Consider the following 20683-nt stretch of genomic DNA (forward strand, 5'->3'; position numbering starts at 1 on the left):
CACTTCATCGACTTTTTCCATAAGAGCACTGAACTATATGGCACACGTCATTCGGCTGCATCGAGACTTAGTCAAGGAAATCGCTGAGTCGACCCCGGCATCCATGTCGGTGGAGGGCAAGCAGACATTCTCCACTCGGATGGCCACTCTCAAGGCAGTAGGTAATATATCCATGCGTCTTCTCTCCCATGCCACAGAGGGAGCCGCCAGGGCAGCCGACTCTGGCGTTGCTATGAGGTGCCACGCCTGGCTCCGTCAATTCTATGAACCCTTTAAAGCGTTGTTTGCAAATGCCCCATACGACGGTTCTTCCCTGTTTGGGAAGTCAGTTCGAGAGACCTTGGTCCAGAGCGAGAAGGATGGGAAGACACTGTCTGCCATTGGGAGCTGCTTCTCTGCCCCTCAAAGATCCTTTTCTAGGAATCAGCAAGGGATGAAGAAGATGTGGCTCCGGAAGTCTCAGGCATTTTCCCGGGACACTCAGGACTCATCTTCCCCCAGAGGCAGATTGGGTTATGATAGACACCGTCCTAAAGGCAGAGGAGGTCCAAGAAACTTCGGGTCTCGAGAACCATTCTCGGACAGACCCACACAGCATCCCTGAAGGGCTGCCCAACTGCTCATCTCTGGTGGCAGTCGGGGGTCACCTATCACTACATCCAGTGGCATGGGAGTCCATGACAACAGATTATTGGGTGCTGCAAATTATATCCAGAGATTATTCCATCCTGTTCATCGAACCACCTCTCCCACCACATTACCTCCCATGTGTTCCACCCGAGCAAAGGGAGGAAGCAGCTCTAGAGATAGGCTGCTAAGAAAATGAGTCATCCAACCCTTTCCCCTAGGCCAATCCGGATCAGGCATTTATTCCAGGTTCTTTTTATTGACAAAGAAAACAGGGGACCTAAGACCCATTCTGGATCTATCCACTTTGAACCTGTCAGTAAGGCAAAATTCCGGATGGTCACTCTTCAGTCCATCCTGCCCTACCTGCAGGCGAATGATCGGATGTGCTCGATCGACCTCCAGGACACATACTATCATATCAAGATGGACAGGTGCTCTTGGAGGTTTGTCTGTTTCCGGCTGGGAGCCAATCATTATCAGTTCAGAGCCCTTCCCTTTGGTCTCACAACAGCCCCCAGGGTGTTCACCAAGGTGATGGCAGTAGTAGCAGCTCACCTGAGGCTTCAGGATATTCAGGTCTTTCCTTATCTGGATGATTGGCTCTTCACTGTGCCTTCCAAGCATCTACTTTGCTGAGCTAGAGATTTTTTCCTCTTACTAGCGAGAAGACTGGGCATCGCCATCAATCTTAAGTCATCACTGATCCCTGTTCAGATCCTAGACTTCATTGGGACTTGGTTGGTCAATATCCAAATGAAAGTTTTCCTCACCCCAGACAAGGTACACAGTCTGAAGTTACACATTCTGTACATCCTTCAAGTCCAAGTTCCAACAGCAGAAACAGTACTGAGGGCATTGTGGTCTCTGTCGGCCACGCTCAACCTATTACCCTTAGAGCAACTTCACATGCGGATTCTTTAGTGGACTCTAGCAGTCCAATTGTGTGCATTAGCTCTACCATTGTCTCATCTGGTCTGTATCTCCTGAGTATGCAGGGACTCTCTTTGGTGGTGGAGTCTTTCCCCGGACCTAGTCAGGGGACGTCCCTTTCTTCCGTCCTTTCCCAAAACCACGGTGATCACTGACTCCTCCGAGTTAGGGGGGGGGCATTGCTTGGGAAGGACAGTCCAAGGCACGTGGTCTCCATCTGAGATCAATTTGCATATCAACGTCTTGGAGATGAGAGCGGTTCTTCTTGCGTTGCAGGCCCCTCATGCCTATCTTCCTCTAGGGACAATTACGATTCAAACAGACAACATGTCGGTAGTCTGGTATATCAACAAACAAGGAGGAACCAGATCTTACCCCCTTTGTCGCGAAGCCGTGAGAGTGTGGGAATGGGCAATCTCCACCGGCTGTTTTCTGGTGGCAATGCACATCCCGGAGTAGTCCAACATTCTAGCGGACAGGCTCAGCAGATCTATTCGCATCTCCTTCCAAAGCGAAATGCACGAGTTCTTCACTCTGAACCCCCCCTCAGAAGGAAGCCCCCAGAGATGCATTGACTCATGCTTGGCCTCCCGTCCTCTTTATGCCTATCCCCCATTGCCCCTCATCTCGAAATTTGTCCAGAAAGCTCACAGGCTGGGGAACACTGTGATCTTCATTGCCCTATTCTGGCCTCACCAAGTCTGGTTCTCCCTTTTGTCTCACCTAGTAGTTCCACCATGAACTTTGGATCTGGTTCTGGATCTTATTTCTCATTCCTTGGGGATTCCTCACCCAGGCCTGGACAGTCTGAAACTCGCTGCTTGGCTGTTTGTGTTCCCCTGATTATTAGGACTCCCGGTTTATCATCTCCTGTTAAAACCATTTTGGTGGGGGCTCACAAATCTTCCACCAGAAGGATATATCGTAGCAAGTGGAAACTTTTCCATATGGGCTTTGCGGCAGGCTGCTCCTGTGCCCGCAGTATTAAGAGTTTTTCCAGGGATTTTTCAGCAAGTTGACAGTTCCTTCACTGTCAAAGTCCAAATGGCTGCAATTTCTAATTTTCATGTGGGGGAAAACATGACTTTATTAGCCTCTTCTAAACTTTGCAAGACCTTCATTAGAGCTGCCTTTCTTCCAAGACCCCCGGTGAAGGATCCTACGCCCCTGAGGGACCTTACTTTTGTGCTTCAGGCATTAGTTTCCCCTCCTTTTGAACCTGCAGCTTTGTTAGACTTGCAGTATCTATCTTGGAGAACTGCCTCTTTTGGTCACCATTACTTCTACCAGGAGAGTGTCAGAACTTCAAGCATTATCCATCAAAGTTCCTTACATGATTTTTCATAAGGATAGGGTTTCTCTGCGTACTAATCTGTCCTTTCTTCCTAAAGTAGCGCCAGAAGCCAATATTAATCAGACTGTCAATCTTCCTGTCTTTTTTCCTAATTTTCAGAATAGGGTGAATATAAATTACATCTGCTGGATGTGCACAGGCAATTGCGATTCTACTTGCACAGGACGAAAGCCTTTCATAAATCTGATCAGTTGTTTTGTTTCTTACTCAAAAACCTTTCATAGGAAAACCAATTTCTAAGGTAACAATTGCTCGTTGGATTTCCCAGTGCATTATTCAAGCATATTCTGTCAAGGGAATTTCCCCTCCAGGTCAGGTAAAAGCGCATTCCACCAGATCTATGGCTACTTCAGCAGCCTTTTGGTCCATGGTGTCGCTGGATGACATTTGTTCTGCAGCTACATGGTCCTCATCTCATTCCTTCATTTCACATTACAAATTGGACATCGTATCCAGGAACAGGGCATCCTTTGTCCCTGCAGTGCTCCAGAATATCCTTCCATGAGGTCCACCCAGGTGTTAGTAGCTGAGGACTCTGTCCCACAGGTTGAAGACCAAATGAAGTCAACTACTTCAGATAAAGAAGTTATGTACTCGCCATAATGTTCCATCTGAGTAGTTGTACTTCATTTGTCTTCAACCATCCCCCCGACCTTGTCACTATTGTCCTGGCCAGGTATGTAGAAGATGAACATCCCAGGAGCGTCCATTGTTATGCTTTGGCTCAGGATTTTTTGGGCCGCAGTAGTGGTAATGTCTTGTTGGATCAGGTGTATGTTATATGTTGAGCAGCAAACTCAATCAGAAGGGAGGAAGGAGACAGGGGGCATTATGGGTAAGGGGAGGAGCTTGGAGCTCAGATCAGAAGTTGGATATGCGGCCATGTCGGATCTGATATGGATCCGTAACCCACAGGTTAAAGACAAATGAAGTACAACTACTAAGATGGAACGTTATGGTGAGTACATAACTTCTTTTTAATGATAATTTGTTAATACAGTTTGATTTACTTTTGTATAAATGTAAATTTGCCTGTCACAAGTGATAATTCAGTAAAGGTGACTAAAAATAAATCAGGGACAACTGAGAGGTATGGTTCCATATTATGAGACCACAGTGTTTCACATTATGGAAATGGAATGCTGAGTATGATGTCAACTGGCTCTGTACATGGTTGGGTCTCGTAGACCAATAGTTGTGTGTGGTCAGTGCTACCACCTATTTTAAATGATCTTTTAATTTATTTTCATCAGTAATATATATGTATTTTGTAGTTAAATAATCATGGCTACTGTAACCACTTCTTATTATGCAGCAAATATTGTTAGCCTGAAAAATGTGGTAGATCAAATGAAACGTATACACTAAATGATAGCAGTCTGCCAGTTTTGCACAACAGAATAGTATCTGGTTGTAGCAGGCTACATACAGAAATGTGTAAGTGCCAGCACTGGTGCTTCAGCCAACATTCCATCCAGCACAGCATTGGTATGAAACGGATTGATTCATTAAACATTTATTTATTTGTTTGTCAGTCAGTAATGTAAGGTATTCTAATTTTATCTATAGCTTTGTACAGTTTAAGAATACAAAATCTGGGACCCGATCTATAAATAATCTGTGTGGTTATTGTATGAGGCAAATAAAAAATGTTAATAATATAGTGTCTCCTCCTACCACCTAGAGTTTAAAAAGGCTTGAAGACTGCTTGATTGAGGTCTCATTGCTGTCTGCCCAAATTTTCATTGGTAACGGGTGTCCAGTGGATTGGGACAGGGTAAGCAAATGATAGCCTGAACAAGGTTTTAAAATAGGTCTTCATAACAGCCAGTAAAATCAATGTTTAGTTCAATATTTATTTCTCTGAACTGATGTACTGAATAGCTGATAAATATTCATGAGGTCTTTGAGGGCATCTTTATGAATATTCATTAATATTTGTACACGACATTGAATATTGGGTGGTAGGCGGGGTTTGGGCAGACCTTGCTACTGTGCATCTGTGAATGGTACTAGGATACAATATTGCCATGATTTCAATGTGTAAGACTGCCTTGCAGACACTCCAGGTGAAGAATTAATTTCTAAATGTGACCAGCTGGAACATTAGCGTGAAAAAATATATATATATTTTTAAGCCAGATTACTTTATGATGATACTTTAAAGCTTGAGAATGTTGACTAGATTGGTAACTGGTTACTGTGGGTGCACCTGCATTCAGAAGATGTCAGAAACCTGACAGCTGTATTAGATGATTGTTACAGTAACATGTTTTTTGTGGACTACACTCTGTCCTCAGAATCAGTTCATTTTAAGAAAAATAAAAGAATATAGATGCTATTTTCCAAACTTAAGTTATGCATTGGTATTAAGCTGTGGGAATTGGCTGCTTATAATCAGGTAAGATCAGGGTATGCTTAATTCACTGCTTGAAACATAAGACACATGAAATGTGGAACTTTTCCATTGTATTTGAAGTCTTGATTAAAGCAGAGTGATGAATTTGAAGTTTAAAGTGAAAATACTACAGAGAAGAATGTGTATGCAATGTGATATTTGCATTTTAGTAAAAAGGAATTTGTGAGAAAGTTTCCTAACTTTAGTGGTTTCTGTTTGCATGCTGGCAGGTACTCTAAATTTTATTTATTTTTATTTATTTATATTTGTTGACTGGGAGTGACCGACTGGACGTAGGTCCATTTTCAGTGGAGGCCCGGGGAGAAAAGCTCCACAGTTAAAATAAACAGACAGTAGTTACATTGGATTACATAGCGATTAGCAATTTACATAGCAATTTATTTTATTTTTATTTATTTTTTATTTATTTTACATTTGTTGACCGGGATAGTCCGACTGGATGCATGTCCATTTTCAGCGGAGGCCCGGGGAGAAAAACTCCAAGGGTAAGCAGATACAGCATTACATAATACCAACATTACATATTACTAACAGACTATTTACAGAGATTACATAAGTAAGCAAGTTCCACAGGTTAAAGTTAGTACTGAGCACAAGTCAGGATTAAATTAAATTACACAGTAAACTGGTTAACAGATTTTTACACATTCGAGTTAGCCAGGCTTGATACATTGACATAGCCAGTTAAGTGACAAATGTTGTTTGAGTCTAGTTTTAAATTGACCTAAGGTGGAAAGTAAGGTAATATCAGCTGGAAGAGAGTTCCAGGATCTACTTAGAGTTTGCAAAGAGAGAATCACCGGCTGTGTTATTAATTTTGCTAGTCTGAATTAGTAGTTTGTTAGAGGATCGAAGCGGTCTAGGATTGTTATAGGGGGTGATAATATTTTTAAGTGCAGGAGTATTGTCCGGATTATAGAGGATTTTATAGGCCGTAATCAGTTGGTTATACTGGATTAGGCTGGGTAGTTCAAGCCAACCAAGCTGATTTAGATTGATGCAATGATGTGTCCTAAAAGGCAGCCCAGTGGCAAACCTGGCAATGTGGTTGTAGCAAAGTGAGAGTTTGTTAAGGACAGTCTTGTTCAAATTCGAGAGTAGAGGGGATGCATACAGAAGGGTTGAAAGAAGGTGAGAGCGAGCTATGGCAATTTTAGCTGGAGGGGTTAGGAAGGCTTTTATTCTGTAAAGTGATCCTAGTTTTTTATTGATGGTTTTGATAGTTTGGTTAACATGTAGGTCAAATTTGAGATTATTGTCTATGATGACACCTAATAGTTTTGTAGATGGGTCAGGGGAGATTATTGTGCCATCATTTGATTTTATGGTAAAGGTGAAAGCGGTAGACCTACGTGTTGGTGAAAATAACAGCATTTTAGTTTTTTTGGGATTTAGGATCAGACGATGTTCAGAAAGCCAGTTTTCTATTGTATTAAAGGTGGTCTGGGTAGCTGACCATAACTCTACTGGAGATGTGGCTGAGCAAATCAGAGTAGAGTCATCAGCATATTGGATACAGCTGACTTTTGGGATGACCGTATAAAGGTCGTTAATGAAGATGGAGAACAGCAAGGGCCCTAGTATAGAGCCTTGTGGTACTCTGAGGGTGTTAGGTAGAAGGTTAGAGAGTTTGTTCTGCCAGAGGACAGCCTGCTGTCGACCATTCAGGTAGGATTGAAACCATTGGAGGGCTCTAGTATCTAGACAGAATGTTTGCAGGGTGTGGATTAAAAGTTGGTGATCAACCATATCGAATGCCTTGGAAAGATCCAAAAAGAGGGCTGAGGATATATAATTATTGTTGCGATTATGGTTTATGGTGTTAGTAAAGGCTAGGAGGGCTGAAGTAGTGCTATGATGAGGACGGAAGCCATGCTGAATGTCTGCCATAAGGCGATTTTGGATTATGTGGTGCATGAATTGTCTATGAATACATTTTTCCATAATCTTTGCAAGTGGAGAGAGTATAGCTATTGGCCTATAATTGGAGAATTCAGTAGAGCTGCCTCCTTTGTGAAGTGGGATTACATAGGATATTTTCCAGATGGTGGGAATTTTAGCTTTTACTATGGTTCGATTGATTAGTATTGAGACGGGGTAAGCAATAGCATCAGCTGATTTTTTGTAGGTATGCGGCAGGGAGTTGATCAGCAGAAAGTGTAGTGGGTTTTAATTTTTTGATCAAGGTACGGATAAGTGAAGTGGCGACTGGTTGGAAGCTGAACGCAAGTAGGTTTCTAGGGGTGCTACTTTCAGGACCAGGGGAGCTAGGAGGTAGTTGGCTAGCTAGGGCTTGAACTGTCTCAGTAAAGAATTGGTTAAAACTATCAGAAACATCTTCAGGAGTTTTATCAATAGTAGCAATTACTTACAACATATTTACAGATGAAGAACATAGTATATCAGTAGACAACTAGAGTCTTTATCTGTGAAGTACATAACAGACATTAACAAATGTTACAAGAAGAAGTTCCTGCTGTATAATAAGTACTGGCTTATGAGCATCTGAGCTTGTTATAATCAAGGTAGTTAGTGGAGTGGAAAGAAAGGTAGTGGTTGGATGGGGTAAGTGATATTAGAGTGGGAGATGCAAGGGCATAGCCAGCATGTTTTTAGGTGCGCTTTTAGTAAAGTTTTGAAGTGGGTGCATGATGGTATGGAGGTAATTGTGGGTGGGAGGGAGTTCCATAATTTGGCTATGGTGCAAGAGAATAGTGCTTCACCAACAGAGCTATTGGCTTTAGTGATCTGCAAGTGATTTTTGTTGCTGGATCTTAGTGGTCTGATGGTGCAATAGGGTTGGAGTAGATTCTGGAGGGATGGGACATTTAGTGGATGGTTTACTAGTTTGTGGGCGAGTGAGAGTTGATACCATTGAAGGTGGTGAGGGAGTTCAAGCCAGCCCAGTTCAGCAAGTGAGAGACAGTGGTGACTATAGTAGGATGCCCCTGTGGCGAATTTGGTGATTTTGTTGTAGCAGGTCTCTAGCTTGTTTAGATCGCATTGCCTTAGGTTGGTATATATTGGAGAGGCATAAAGTAGGGAGGAGATAAGGTGGGAATTTGCTATTGAAATCTTTGCTGCTTTGGTGAGAAGTTGCTTATTTCTGTATAGCGCTCCTAGTTTTTTTGTGGACTTTTTTATGGTCATGGATATGTGAATGTCAAATTTTAGTTTGTCTGTTTCCACTCCTAGCAATTTGGTGTGTTCAGTTGGGTATATAGTGGTGTTGTCTTTTGCTGTGATGTTAAAATGAGAGTTGTTTTGAGTATATTTGGTGGGTTGGGAGATGAGTAGTTTAGTTTTGTTTGGGTTGAGTATTAATTGGGCATCGGATAACCACGTTTCAACAGAGGAAAATGGTTCCTGTGTAACTTTTTGCAGTTTGGGTAGAGACTGGGCTGAGCAGATGATGGTTGAGTCATCTGCGTATTGTACGAGTGTGCCATGTTTGGTGGCAGAGGCTAGATTATTGGTGAAAACAGTGAAGAGTAGGGGTCCAAGGATGGATCCTTGGGGAACCCCTATGGAGACAGGTAGTTGGGGAGATATGTCATTCTGCCATACAACGGATTGTTGGCGGTCAGACAGGTAACTCTGAAACCAGTTGGTGACTGATTGTGAGAAGGATAGGTTATTGAGGACAGAGATAAGTTGTTTGTGTTGGGACCATGTCAAATGCTTTAGATAGGTCTAGAAAAGTAGCAGAGGAAAGATAGCCATTGTTTTTATGCTGAAGGATAGTGTTAGTAAAGGAGAGTAAGGCAGTGGTGGTGCTATGGTTTGATCGGAAACCATGCTAAGTATTGGAAAGGAGGTTGTTAGTAAGGAGGTAGTCTGAGACCCGAGAGTGTATGCATCTCTCTAGTATTTTGGAGTGGAGAGAGAATAGCTATGGGGCGGTAATTGGTTAGTTCTGTGGAGGGTCCGCCTTTGTGGAGGGGAATTATATGTGATACTTTCCACAGCGTGGGAACGTAACTTTCTGACAGAGATCAGTTAATCAAGATGGATACCGGGTAGGCCAGAGCATCAGCTGCGATTTGTAGGTATTCACTTGGGAGGTTGTCTGCTGCTAATCTGGTGGGCTTAAGTTTAGTTAAGAGTTTTTTTATGTTGGAGGTAGGTACAGGAGAAAAAGAGAAGGCAGTGGGGAGATTACTAGTTGAAGGTGTGGGTTGAAGGGGGGGGTTGTGTTGTTTAGCTAGTGATAGTATGGTTTGTGTGAAGTGTGTGTTGAATGAGGTAGCAATATTTTCTGAGGAGTGAGGGATGTTAGGAGGAGGGGTACTGACTTTACCTGGGTAGAGGATGGAGTTTATGGAGGACCAGAATTGTTTGGGGCTGTGTTGGGAGGAGTCTAGGGCAGACTGGTAGTATTGGAATTTGTCCTGTTTTATTAGCTTTTTGACTCTATTGCGTACTTCTAGGAATTTCTGTCTAGTTGAGGGGGTTTTGGTTTTGCGCCAGTGCTCCCAGGCTTTATCCCTGTCATTTCTGACTTAGTGGTTTTCTGTAGCCATGGGGAGGGTTGTGCTTTGATTCTGGAAAGTCTTATGGGGGCATAGTAATTAAGGATGCTCAGGAAGGTAGTGTTAAAAAATTCAACTCCATCATCAAGACAGAGGTACCTTAGAGGATGCCAGTTACATTCTTTGAGGGATGAGATGAATGTGAGTGGGTTAAAGTGTAGTTTTTTACGTATTTGACGGTAGATGACAGGTTTAGCTTGGCATAGGTATTTTTTGAGTAGGAATGTTGGGGAGTGATCACTTAGGCTATCTGATTAGCAGCCTGTTATATATGACTGGGGACTCTTACTGACTAGTATCCAATCCAGGGTAGTGTGCTTGCTGGAGTTTTTATTTATCCTGGTTGGTGACTGGACTAGTTGGGTGAAGCCATGAAGGTTTACATGATGGGTTGGATGGTTGCCAGAACAGGATTGCCAGTCAATATTGAAATCACCTAAAAGGATAGTTTCTTGGGGGAGATGGTGGGTAGACCAGCTGAGGAAGTTTTCTAGTGGAGGAATGTTTTGGTCAGGAGGGAAGTAGCATCCAATTATGTTGATGGCTTTGTTTTGGTTTATTTTGAGGTTGGTATACATTATTAAATTACTTATAACAAACAGTCGCAACAGCATTTAAGCCAGAGCAGAAAATACAAAGATGCATCTGAGGAATGACTGATGGTTGACTTACCATTCTAGCAGTCTGAAATATCTGTCAACTTTTTAAGGCAAAAGAAAAACATATCAAAGGTTAAAATATCAATAGAAATAAAATTATCTGATGTCAGTCTTCACATAGCCAGTGACACTGGGTTCAGTTCTGAACCTCGGAACAGACTCTGCCATTATTCCAGCTCACGCCTTCCAAAAACTCTACCCATGATGCTTCCCACCAAATTACCTCAGATCTCGTTTGCCTCTTCATAGTGCCAGATGAGTTCTCTCCTTACCTCTCGATCGACAGCATTTTCAAAACTGTAAGTTTCTTGTCTTGCTTTTTGTCAGTAACTTTTAATTTCTTTCTACACTCTCCACTAATTTCCTATTTAGTGCGAGTGCGACTGTTAAATTTAACTTCTTGGTAATTCTTATGTACCACTGTTGGTACTTAATGCGTATTCCTTGTGTACCATCGTTGGTACTTTGTTGATTCTGTCTCCGTTTTCTCTATTTTCTAAAAAAAAAAATTGTAGTTTTTCTTTCCCCTTATAGCATTCTTGGTGTGTGTTGTGTGTCTGATTTCTAATGGCGGACAAGCCAGTTAAGGGCACCTTGAGTTTCAAGATGTGTCTTAAATGTGACAGAAAAATGCCCAGTTCTGACAGGTATATACCCTTTGTGTATATTGTCTTGCGGCTGTTAATTTCTGGAAGTCTGTGCCATATGTCACAGTTTCAGCCATAGGGCACTCGTCAACTGCAAGAAAAGCTCATTTGGAAAGGTCTTCTGAAATCAGAGTTTGAAGAGTCCTTATCTGGATTCAGGACAGAGGCTAGTTCTCCTTCCACTTCTTCCTCCTCATCCAGCAGAAGGGAGAAGCCAAAAAAAAGAGAAGTCACCCAGTTCCAACCCTTTCTTTGGAACCTCCAGCTAAAATAGCCAAACTCCTGTGGTTCCAAAAGTATCCTCAGAACCGGTAGATCAGGCATCTCAACCCTCGGTGCTGGTTTTTGCACCAACTTCCTTGGTGCCGACCACAACTCTAGATTCCTCTACCTTGACTCTGAAAACTCAAGAACCAAAGGAGTTTTCCTTCAAGCAACTGCCATGGACAAGTTATTCTCCATTGGTGGATCCCTTTGTGGACCGCCCTCCAAGTCCTTTCCTGAAGAGGTATCCACCCAGGTATCCTTCTAGTTCCTCTAACCAATCCACCAAGAGTTTAACTGAATTGGATATTATGAGGATGGTGGGACCAGATCCTTGTGGTGAGGGGATTGTCTTCGGCGATGGTTCCAAACACCTTTGTCGCTAGAACTTTACCCACTTACATCCTGGTCTTTCTTCCTCCTCTGACTCCCACTGAGACTTTGGAGCCCCTGGTGTCGAATGTTCCAGCCTTGACTGTTTGGTGCTGGTCAGATCTCCTCTGGCACTGATTGCTACCCTGAGTGGTTCAGGTTTGTCGGATACAGAGACTTCCGGAGCCGTAGCTTCGTTGCCAGTTCCGGGGGGTGGTTTCGACTTCAGCTTTTTCAGAGCCATCCATGCTCCTCTGTGCTTCTGCATATGCAAGCTTGGCTCCTGCTTCAGCCTCAGAGGAGGCTTCCTCAGTGATTGTGGGACCATGGTTCCAGGCACTTATCTTTCTACAGTGAGGGGCCTGCCTTCCAGGCCATAGAGAGGGCATTGTCCATTGCGGGCAATCACTTGTTGCCTACCCTATACAATCAAACCTCTGGCCTTTCCCCGTGACCGGAGCTTCCCCCAGCCTCTTTCCCAGGACAGAGGGCATAAACATCTCAGGATCTAACCACAGTGGTTATGTCCTCCTTGGATACTTCTCCGGAGCATCCCACCAAAGAGGTTTCTGCAAAGAGAAAGTGCAGGAGGAAGCACTTGGACTCCCCTGAGAAGTCATTCACAGAAATACTGATTTCAAAGAAGGGGACAGTTCCCCCAAGTCTCCCCTTGATGATGTTTCCTTTGGGAACGTTTTAGAGATCTTGAAAGAGAGGTGTGCCGGACTTCCCTGCAACCTTCCTCAGAGGAATCAATATACCTTGAGGCTTTTCATGCCCAACCCTCTACATCTTAGATTTCTCCACCTGCTGATGATCTCATTAAACTGCCGTCTTCTGGAGGCATTCGGGGATGATTTTCCCTGCACCATTCTGCCTGGTTAGGGATAACAAGGGACCTTTGGGTACATAGGATTATAACAAGAGGATACAATATCCCATTTTTAGTGCAGCCAAAGATTATAACCAAAATCCTGGACATTCCACCCAGTCACAAGAAGGCAAGCAGTGTTAGAAATTCAAAAACTGCTCGACGAAAGAGTCATCCAAGCAGTCCTACCAGACCAGATAGGATCCAGAATTTACTCAAGGTTCTTTTTAGTGCCAAAGAAGACAAGGGACTGGAGACCAATCTTGGATTTCAGCAGGCTGAACAGATCAGTTCAGCAGACCAAATTTCGGATGATCACAGTTCAGCCTATTCTTCCCTTTTTGGGAAAAGATGATTAGATGTGCTCAATAGATCTTCAGGATGTGTATTACCACATAAAGGTGGACAAATGGTCCAGAAGATTTTTGCATGCTTGGCTGGGGCCAGTCACTGTTAGTTCAGGGCACTGCCCTTTGGTCTCACCACAGCCCCCAGAGTGTTCACCAAATGCATGGCAGTGGTAGCAGCTCATCTCAGATTGCAAGGATGCCAGGTGTTTCCATATCTAGATGACTGGCTTTTTACCACTCCCACCAGGTGTCTCCTCGTAGAGGCTAGAGACTGTACTCTTCTGCTTTGTTCCGACTTAGGCATCACCATAAACTATGCAAATTCCCAGTTAGAGCTATGTCAACAATTGGAGTTCATCGGATCAAGGCTCAACATAATCACAAGTGTTGCATCCCTGCCCATAGAAAGACTACACAGGATAAGATCACAAGTCGGTCAGATTGTTCACAACAACAAAGTACCAGTAAGGCTCCTCCTTTAAGCCATAGGGTGGATGGCAGCTTCTAGCACTCTAATTCCTCTAGTGAAATATCACATGCAAATCCTTCAGTGGCTACTAGCGTCTCAGTGGTCCATGTTAGATCAACCATTGTCCCATTTGATCACAGTTACCAACTGATGCAAGGAGGACCTCAAGTGGTGGCTTCTCTCCTATAAAATCTTGATGGGCCGTCCTTTTGTTCCCGCTCAACCCCAAGCCATAGTGACCATGGATGCATCCTGGATGGGGTGGGGGGCATTATCTGAGAAAGACAGTCCAAGGCACTTGGTCCCATCTGGAGGCCAATTTACATATCAGTGTTCTAGAGATGAAGGCAGTGCTGATAGCATTGCAAGCATTCCACCCCACCCTTCCCTATCTGACCACTTTCTCATTGCAACGCACATTCCGGTGAGCTCCAACATGATTGCAAACAGATTGAGCAGATGTTCTAATGCCTCACGAGTTCTCTCAATCCGTCTGTCACGGAAAAGATATTTTGCCAATGGGGCCAGCCTTGCTGCAACCTATTTGCATCTCCTCTGAACAAGTGCAGCAGCTACTTCTCCCTTATCCCCCTCTGGAGGAGTCACTGACAGATGCTGTTCTGCATGATTGGCCCCTTGGTCTACTCTGTGCATTTCCTCAAATTCTCCTTGTATCCCTCTTTCTAAAGAAAGTCATCAGATCAAAGAACAGGATCTTAATCTTCATTGCGCCATTCTAGCCTCGACAGGTCTGGTTTCCCTTTCTTTGGCCTCAGTTCGGAAACCTTGGAGTCTTGATTCAGCTCCAGATCTACTCACCCATCTAAACAGATTGGTTTATCTGAATCTTCAGAACCTCAAGCTCAACTCGTGGCTTCTCCAATTCCCATGATTGCCAGGCATTCCTGTCTCAATTCACAAATCCAAAGAAATGTTCTGGCATGTCACAAACCTTCAACAAGAAAGTTATACTGTAGCAAATGGCATAAATTTTCCACGTGGATTTCTAAGACTAATGCTGATCCATATTCAGCTCCAATCAATGAAGTACTAGAGTTCTTGACATTACTTTTTGAGGCAGGAGTCTCAGTTTCAACCATTTGGGTGCTTTTAGCTGCAATCTCCAATTTTCATTCAGGTCTGAATGGCACATCCCTAATGTCCCGTAAGCTTTGCAAAGCCTTTCTGAAAGGATGTATGATGCTCAGATCTCCATATAAGAAACCATCTGCACCTTGGGACTTGAATTTAGTTCTTCAATCCCTAGTTTATTCCTCCTTTGAATCTTTAGACAAATGTGATCTAAAGTTCCTGTCATGGAAAACCTTGTTTCTGGTAGCCGTTACCTCTGCTATTAGAATATCAGAGGTTAAAGCTTTATCCTGTAAATCTCCTTATCTAATTTTTCATAAAAACAGGGTTTCATTGAGAAACTACCCTTCCTTTCTGCCTAAGACAGTATCCTAAACCAACCTTAACCAAACTATTCAACTCCCAGTCGTCTTTCCCAGCTTTTCTAACAAAGGTGAATACTACCTTCATTTATTAGATGTATATAGACAACTTCATTTTACCTGCACAGGACAAAAGAGCTCAGAAACTCAGATCAATTGTTTCCTTTTCTTCAGTGGGAAGAGGGAAACCAGTTTCCAAAGTTACTCTAGCTAAGTAGCTAAAGGACTGTATTACTTTCATTTTTGACCAGAAGAATTTACAGCTAAAAAGTCCTGTGAAGGGACATTCCACCAGAGCAGTAGCCGCTTCTGCAGTCTTTCATTCTAAGGTTTCCTTAGCCGATATTTGCGCAGCACTACATGGGCTGCTCCACGTACCTTTATTACTCATTACAAATTGGATCTGGTCTGTAAGGGACGGGCTTCCATCCGTGAGACCTCCCAAGATTCAAGTAGCTGGGGATTCTGTCCCACTGTCAAGGACTATGTGAAGATTGACAACATCAGATAAAGAAGTTAGGTCTTACCATAACGTTCCATCTGTGTTGTCGATCTTCAGATATCCTTGATATACCCTCCCTCCTTCCCGCAATCCTCAAGTTTTTATGGTGGATCGGATCCTTCTGTGACATGGGTCCTCATTACCAGACTCAGATAAGGTCTCTCTCCCTCTCTTTCTCTGTTTATTGTCTGTCACTTTTTTGCAAACTCGATCTGAGATAATTTGGTGAGGAGCATCATGGGTAGAGCTGAGCTCAAGAGTTTTTGGAAGGTGCGAGCTGCAATAATGGCAGAGTCAGTTCCGAGATTTGGAACCAAACCCACTGTCAAGGATTTGTGAAGATCGACAACACAGATGGAAAGTAAACTTCTTTTTATTTTTCTTATTTAACACCCCACCCAGAAAAAGTTGATTGGATATATACTACTTATTCTGTAAATGTAGTTAGTGGTGTAATCAAGTAGGGAACCTTTCAACATTGTAAAAACCAAGTACAGGACAGTTTTAAGTTAATCCACACTTTTATGTGTACGTATGTGAAAATATCCTTTAAAATTAAATAATAAAACTGAAGGGAACCCTCAGCAGATAATGTTGTTTAAAGGGAACAGATAGTACTTTTTTTTTATGGTTTTTTACATCTCACGGCCTAACAAGCCTCCATAATGACACTTCAGGTTATATAATTAGGAAGGGAGGATGTGACAGTAGGCATAGTAGCCTTGAGCCCCAGTTTGGAAAACAGCATTTTCACTATGCTGTTTTAAAACACAGCCCGTTGACCAGTAACGTAAAGTAATAGACACAGGTTTTACTCTCTCCATCTGTCTCCTTGTTTCTCCCTGTTCAACTTCATGCTTAGCAGGACTGCAGCTGTTATGAGCTGTGAGTAGTAGTTAAAATCAGTTGTGACCAGAGTTAATATATAAATGTATCGATGCCTAAATGTAGTTGCTGTCAAATACTGAATACAGCATTAATCTGTGTTGTAAATGTCAAATAATTAGTCACATTCATTTGTAAATATCAAGTAACTAAACTTTTTGTATGCATATGGACCTGGGTCATGGTCCAGAGAGTTCATTCACCTGCTTAGCAAAGTTGGATAAATACGTTTTCTTGCAAATTTGTAAGGTTTGCAGCCGAGCAGTCCACTAGTACAAGCCACCTGTGATATAGTGACTGCAGTTTTTACAGCCTTGTGTTGAATGTGTTACTTCAGCACTGCTGAAGTGGATAACCTTCTATGTAGAACGGGTCCTAATTATATGATGATAGCAGTTTTTTCCATTGCATAACTTGTTCTTCCTTCTTGTTGGAATTATGAAAAGTAATATGTTATGGCCCGTGTTGCACACTTTTCCAGTTAGAGGGAAACTTTTGTGTTTATTATAATAGATAGGCAGGTGGTAAAGACTGATCTACTATGCCTTATTTATTTATGTTAATTTTGTGTGGGTTCTCTTGACATTTCTATCTTTGGCATAGTTTGTGGGAGCTCTTTATGGCATCTGTTTCTGGAATGGAAAGTCTTTGTGAAATAGAGAGCTTTGCATATATGGTTTCTGCAGCTGGTTCCATCCACTGTGCTGTAACTCGTATCTATTTATGGAAAATCTTGCAAGAATTTACTTTTTATTTTTACTTAGAGAGCTGTATAACTCATTCAGTGCTTTGAATGTATTTACATTTCATCTACCTGGTTTTATTGTGAGTTTCTTATAACGTAGCAGTTTTTAAACTCAGTTTTAAAGTCTTTACTTAGATTAATTAGTTTAATGTTCAAGACTGACTAGCACGTTGTATCCAGAATGAGGTGTGTATTAAACGGAAAAGTATTAAAGTGTATTACATTGGATCTGTAGCAAATGCATTTAAGATATATGACTATGTTTTGCAGTGAAGAGGAAAGATCATCTTTCAAGTTGTGAAAGTGAATTATTTAAGGACCTGCAGCTAATACCCACCACACTTGGAAGCAAGAAGAAAAAATTCCAAAGAACTGTGAAAAGCTGGAACTGTAATACATTTGTATTTTTTCAAATGGCTAGATGTTTGTAAAGTAACAAACATTTATTTGTAATTTCTTAAAATATTAAATATTAAAATGAAGTATATTTACTAATAGTTTGTCTGACATTTTTTATAACAGATTTAGTATTTCAGTTGCTAAAGATGTCATATTTCTCTAGCTCCCTCTCTCTGTGTCTCTGTATATAGATAGCCTAGTACCAATTTATGAACCTATCGGCCCTAGGGCCTATGCAAGCCTAGCCATAACAATTCCCTAGATATTTCTTCTTCCCACAGGATTTACTTCTCCAGGCCCCTGTTTAGCAGGGCGACTGACATGATCCCCAGGGTGAATTTCCTATCTTCCATCCAATCATCAAGGTTCCTTTTGAAGAGGACCAATGAGGCGCTCTGTTTGATATGTATGGGCAGTCTATTCCAGAGTATGGGGATTCTCTGGGTCAGGAACCTATCCCTCCAGCATGTTTTGTTCATTGTGATGACAAGGTTTAGATCCCTGGAGCATGTGGCTCTGAGGGATTGGGATTTCTTTAAGTGGAGCATGTCCAACAGCTCAGGGTTTGACATGGCCTTGTATGTTAAGCAGAGATCGCCTCTGAGTAGACGATATGCCACAGAGTATAGCTGGAGTTTTTTTAGACGGTCAGTATATGGCATCTGCTTTAGGCCTGTGATTCTTTTAGTGAGGTATTTCTGTGGCCTTTCCAGCTGTTGCAGATGTCTTGTGAGGTACATACCAAACGGGGCATTATACTCTATAATGGGTCTAATGAGGGATGAGTACAGTGGGACAATGACCTCCTTTTTTCTGGATGAAAAGCCCTTAGATAAGTAACATACATACATTCATGCTGTTGTAGTAGTGTTTGAACAGGTTGTTATTGCTGTTGAAAGAAAGTATGGTATCAGCACATTGATTTTAACAAAACATGCATTAGTCAGCAGTATGGAAATATACTTAACTGTGTAAATAAGTAATTAAAGATGTACTAGCAGTATACATTTATGTATATGTGTGCATAGTAAGTGTTAGGAATTCATTAATTAAACAGTATTTATATGTTGTCATACTAGTTGCCCCAGTTAAGTTATCTAAATCTGAAGCTCCAACATTATGGCATATAAATAATACCCAACTGTCTCACCACTGGACACTGAATAATCCATTTTACCACTGTATGTTTGTTTATTCTGATTATTTTGGATTGTTCTGGAGTCTACAATTGCGAAGGGGCTTTGTGCTAAAACACTTCAGTTGTATACTAGGCTAATGACCGCTAGTGTCTTTACAAGCCTAGTCATGCAACCCAACCAGATTTTGTTCTGGAGTTCCATAGATGCTTATATGGTGGATCATGTTAGTAAAGAGGTAGCTGAGGTTTGTGCTGGGCGGGATGTGTTAGATGGGGACAAAGGAAAAAAGAAGTTTTACAACAACAAAAATTTCAAGGAAAATTTCCATTGTAACAGGAACGAACATTGCTGCTGTCTGCAAGCAGCAAGATTTTGCATTGTTCAAAATGGAACTATGGAGAAGTATCAGCAGCAAAATCGCAATTAGCACAATCACCTAACAAAGGTGCTGTCAATTTGAATTTCAGAATAGTGAATTTATCTTCTGTGGTGCTTAATTTAGAACAAATCAATGTTTTAAGCAAATGACTTAATTTTGTGCCATCTTCTAGGGCCAGTATTTTGTCTGTCATCAATGCCTTGAGGGGTTTTCTGCGCAAAATTAATTTGAAATGTCTTTTTCAAGATAGGGCATGTCACCAATATTGTTTTAGGAAATCTAGTGTTTTTAATCTTCCTCTTAGGCCAGAGTTAGAGGCATTTTTACTCTCATGTGAAAAAGAGGTTAGAAATTTATTAAATAACTATAGTAAGAATGGTTTCTACAATATGTCTAAGATAGAAAAGGATGCATTACAGATGCTTATCGATGACAAAGATATTTATATTACTAAAGCAGACAAGGAGAATGCTATGATGTTCTTCGTGTTTCACTGTTGCAGTCAGTACATTTGGGTTATCTGTCTGCAGGTAGCCCTCAGCCAGCCTGAATATCAATGTCTTGGATCCCTGCGTCGGATGCTGTCTCTTCTTCCATGACGTCAGGTCGTCGGGGGTATAAAACATTCAGCCGATGCCGGTACCCGAAGCAGAAGCAGTTCACAAGTGCCGGTCGGCCGACTCCTGAAATTTTTGTTTTCGAGTTTCAGAACCGAAGTCTTCAAAAAAGCTAAGTACCCCGTTGGCGATCCTTTTTCTTGCTCTAAACCAATGTCAGTAAAAGTTAACAATTGTATTACCTGTGAAAAGCAAATACCTCATAAAGATTTTCATTCATTCTGCATTCCTTGCTTAGGCCCAGACCACGACATCCCTCGCTGTTGGTTTTGTGTCTTATTCAACCCACAAACTATTCGTCATCGGTTTATTCTTGCAGCAAATTATTTTGGTACTCAGTTTAACTATCCAGAAATGGCTTTGGTAAGCCATCTGACTATCGACATTCCAAAAAAAACGAAAAGATAGAGACAGACCGCATAGGTCCAAAACTGCCGACGACGCTTCTGTTAAGCTAGTCGCCAGTTCGCCGGTACTCAGTGAGGCGCTTTCACAGCCCCTGATACCCACTAGTTCAGATTTGCAGGCCTCTACTGAGACCAATTCAGAGTCTGGTATGCCGCAAGATGCTTCTTCGACCATGGAACCTGCGGATGTCTCTACCTTGGATGGGTCCTGGAGCTGCTGTGCAGGCACTGGCTTCTGAGGGTGTATTCAGGCCTACTGACTTGCATTTCAAACCAACACCATCTTCTTCTTCAAGGCCTAAGACTCGACCCATGCCTAGAAAATCGACGTCCAAACTGCATGGTCAGGCCCATATGCCTAAAAAACAAATAAAAACGGCTAAAGACCTTATTACTTTAATTAGGGGAAGCCAGCCTTCACCCTCTGAGACCTAGAACGGATTTTCCTTCTGATTCTTCTGATCAGGATTCTGAAATTTCTGTTTCTTCTGATTACCAGGATTTGCCCTTATCTACCCATGAGGATTCTGATGCAGAGGACTCCATTCCCTCTTCTTCCCTTCCAGAAGATTTTTCTTTTGGTGAAACTTTGCACTCTCTTAGGGAGCATTTCCATTGGGAAAGCCAGGATTACTCTGACTCCAAAAAGAGGCTTAGGG

At 42.2% G+C, this 20683-nt stretch overlaps 1 protein-coding gene across 1 annotated transcript in view; it reads left to right on the forward strand.

The window, feature by feature from the left end:
• Positions 1-17580, forward strand: part of CCDC18 (coiled-coil domain containing 18) — a 2776331-nt gene extending 2758751 nt beyond the window's left edge. Inside the window, exon 23 of the mRNA XM_044086821.1 lies at positions 17354-17580. Within this exon, the coding sequence (XP_043942756.1) occupies positions 17354-17356 (3 nt within the window). The 3' untranslated portion in view covers positions 17357-17580. The remainder of the gene's footprint in view (positions 1-17353) is intronic.
• The last annotated feature ends 3103 nt before the right edge of the window (positions 17581-20683 follow it).

This window comes from Protopterus annectens, chromosome 10.part0, assembly GCF_019279795.1.
Source record: "Protopterus annectens isolate FY-2018-M chromosome 10.part0, PAN1.0, whole genome shotgun sequence".
NCBI lineage: Eukaryota > Metazoa > Chordata > Ceratodontiformes > Protopteridae > Protopterus > Protopterus annectens.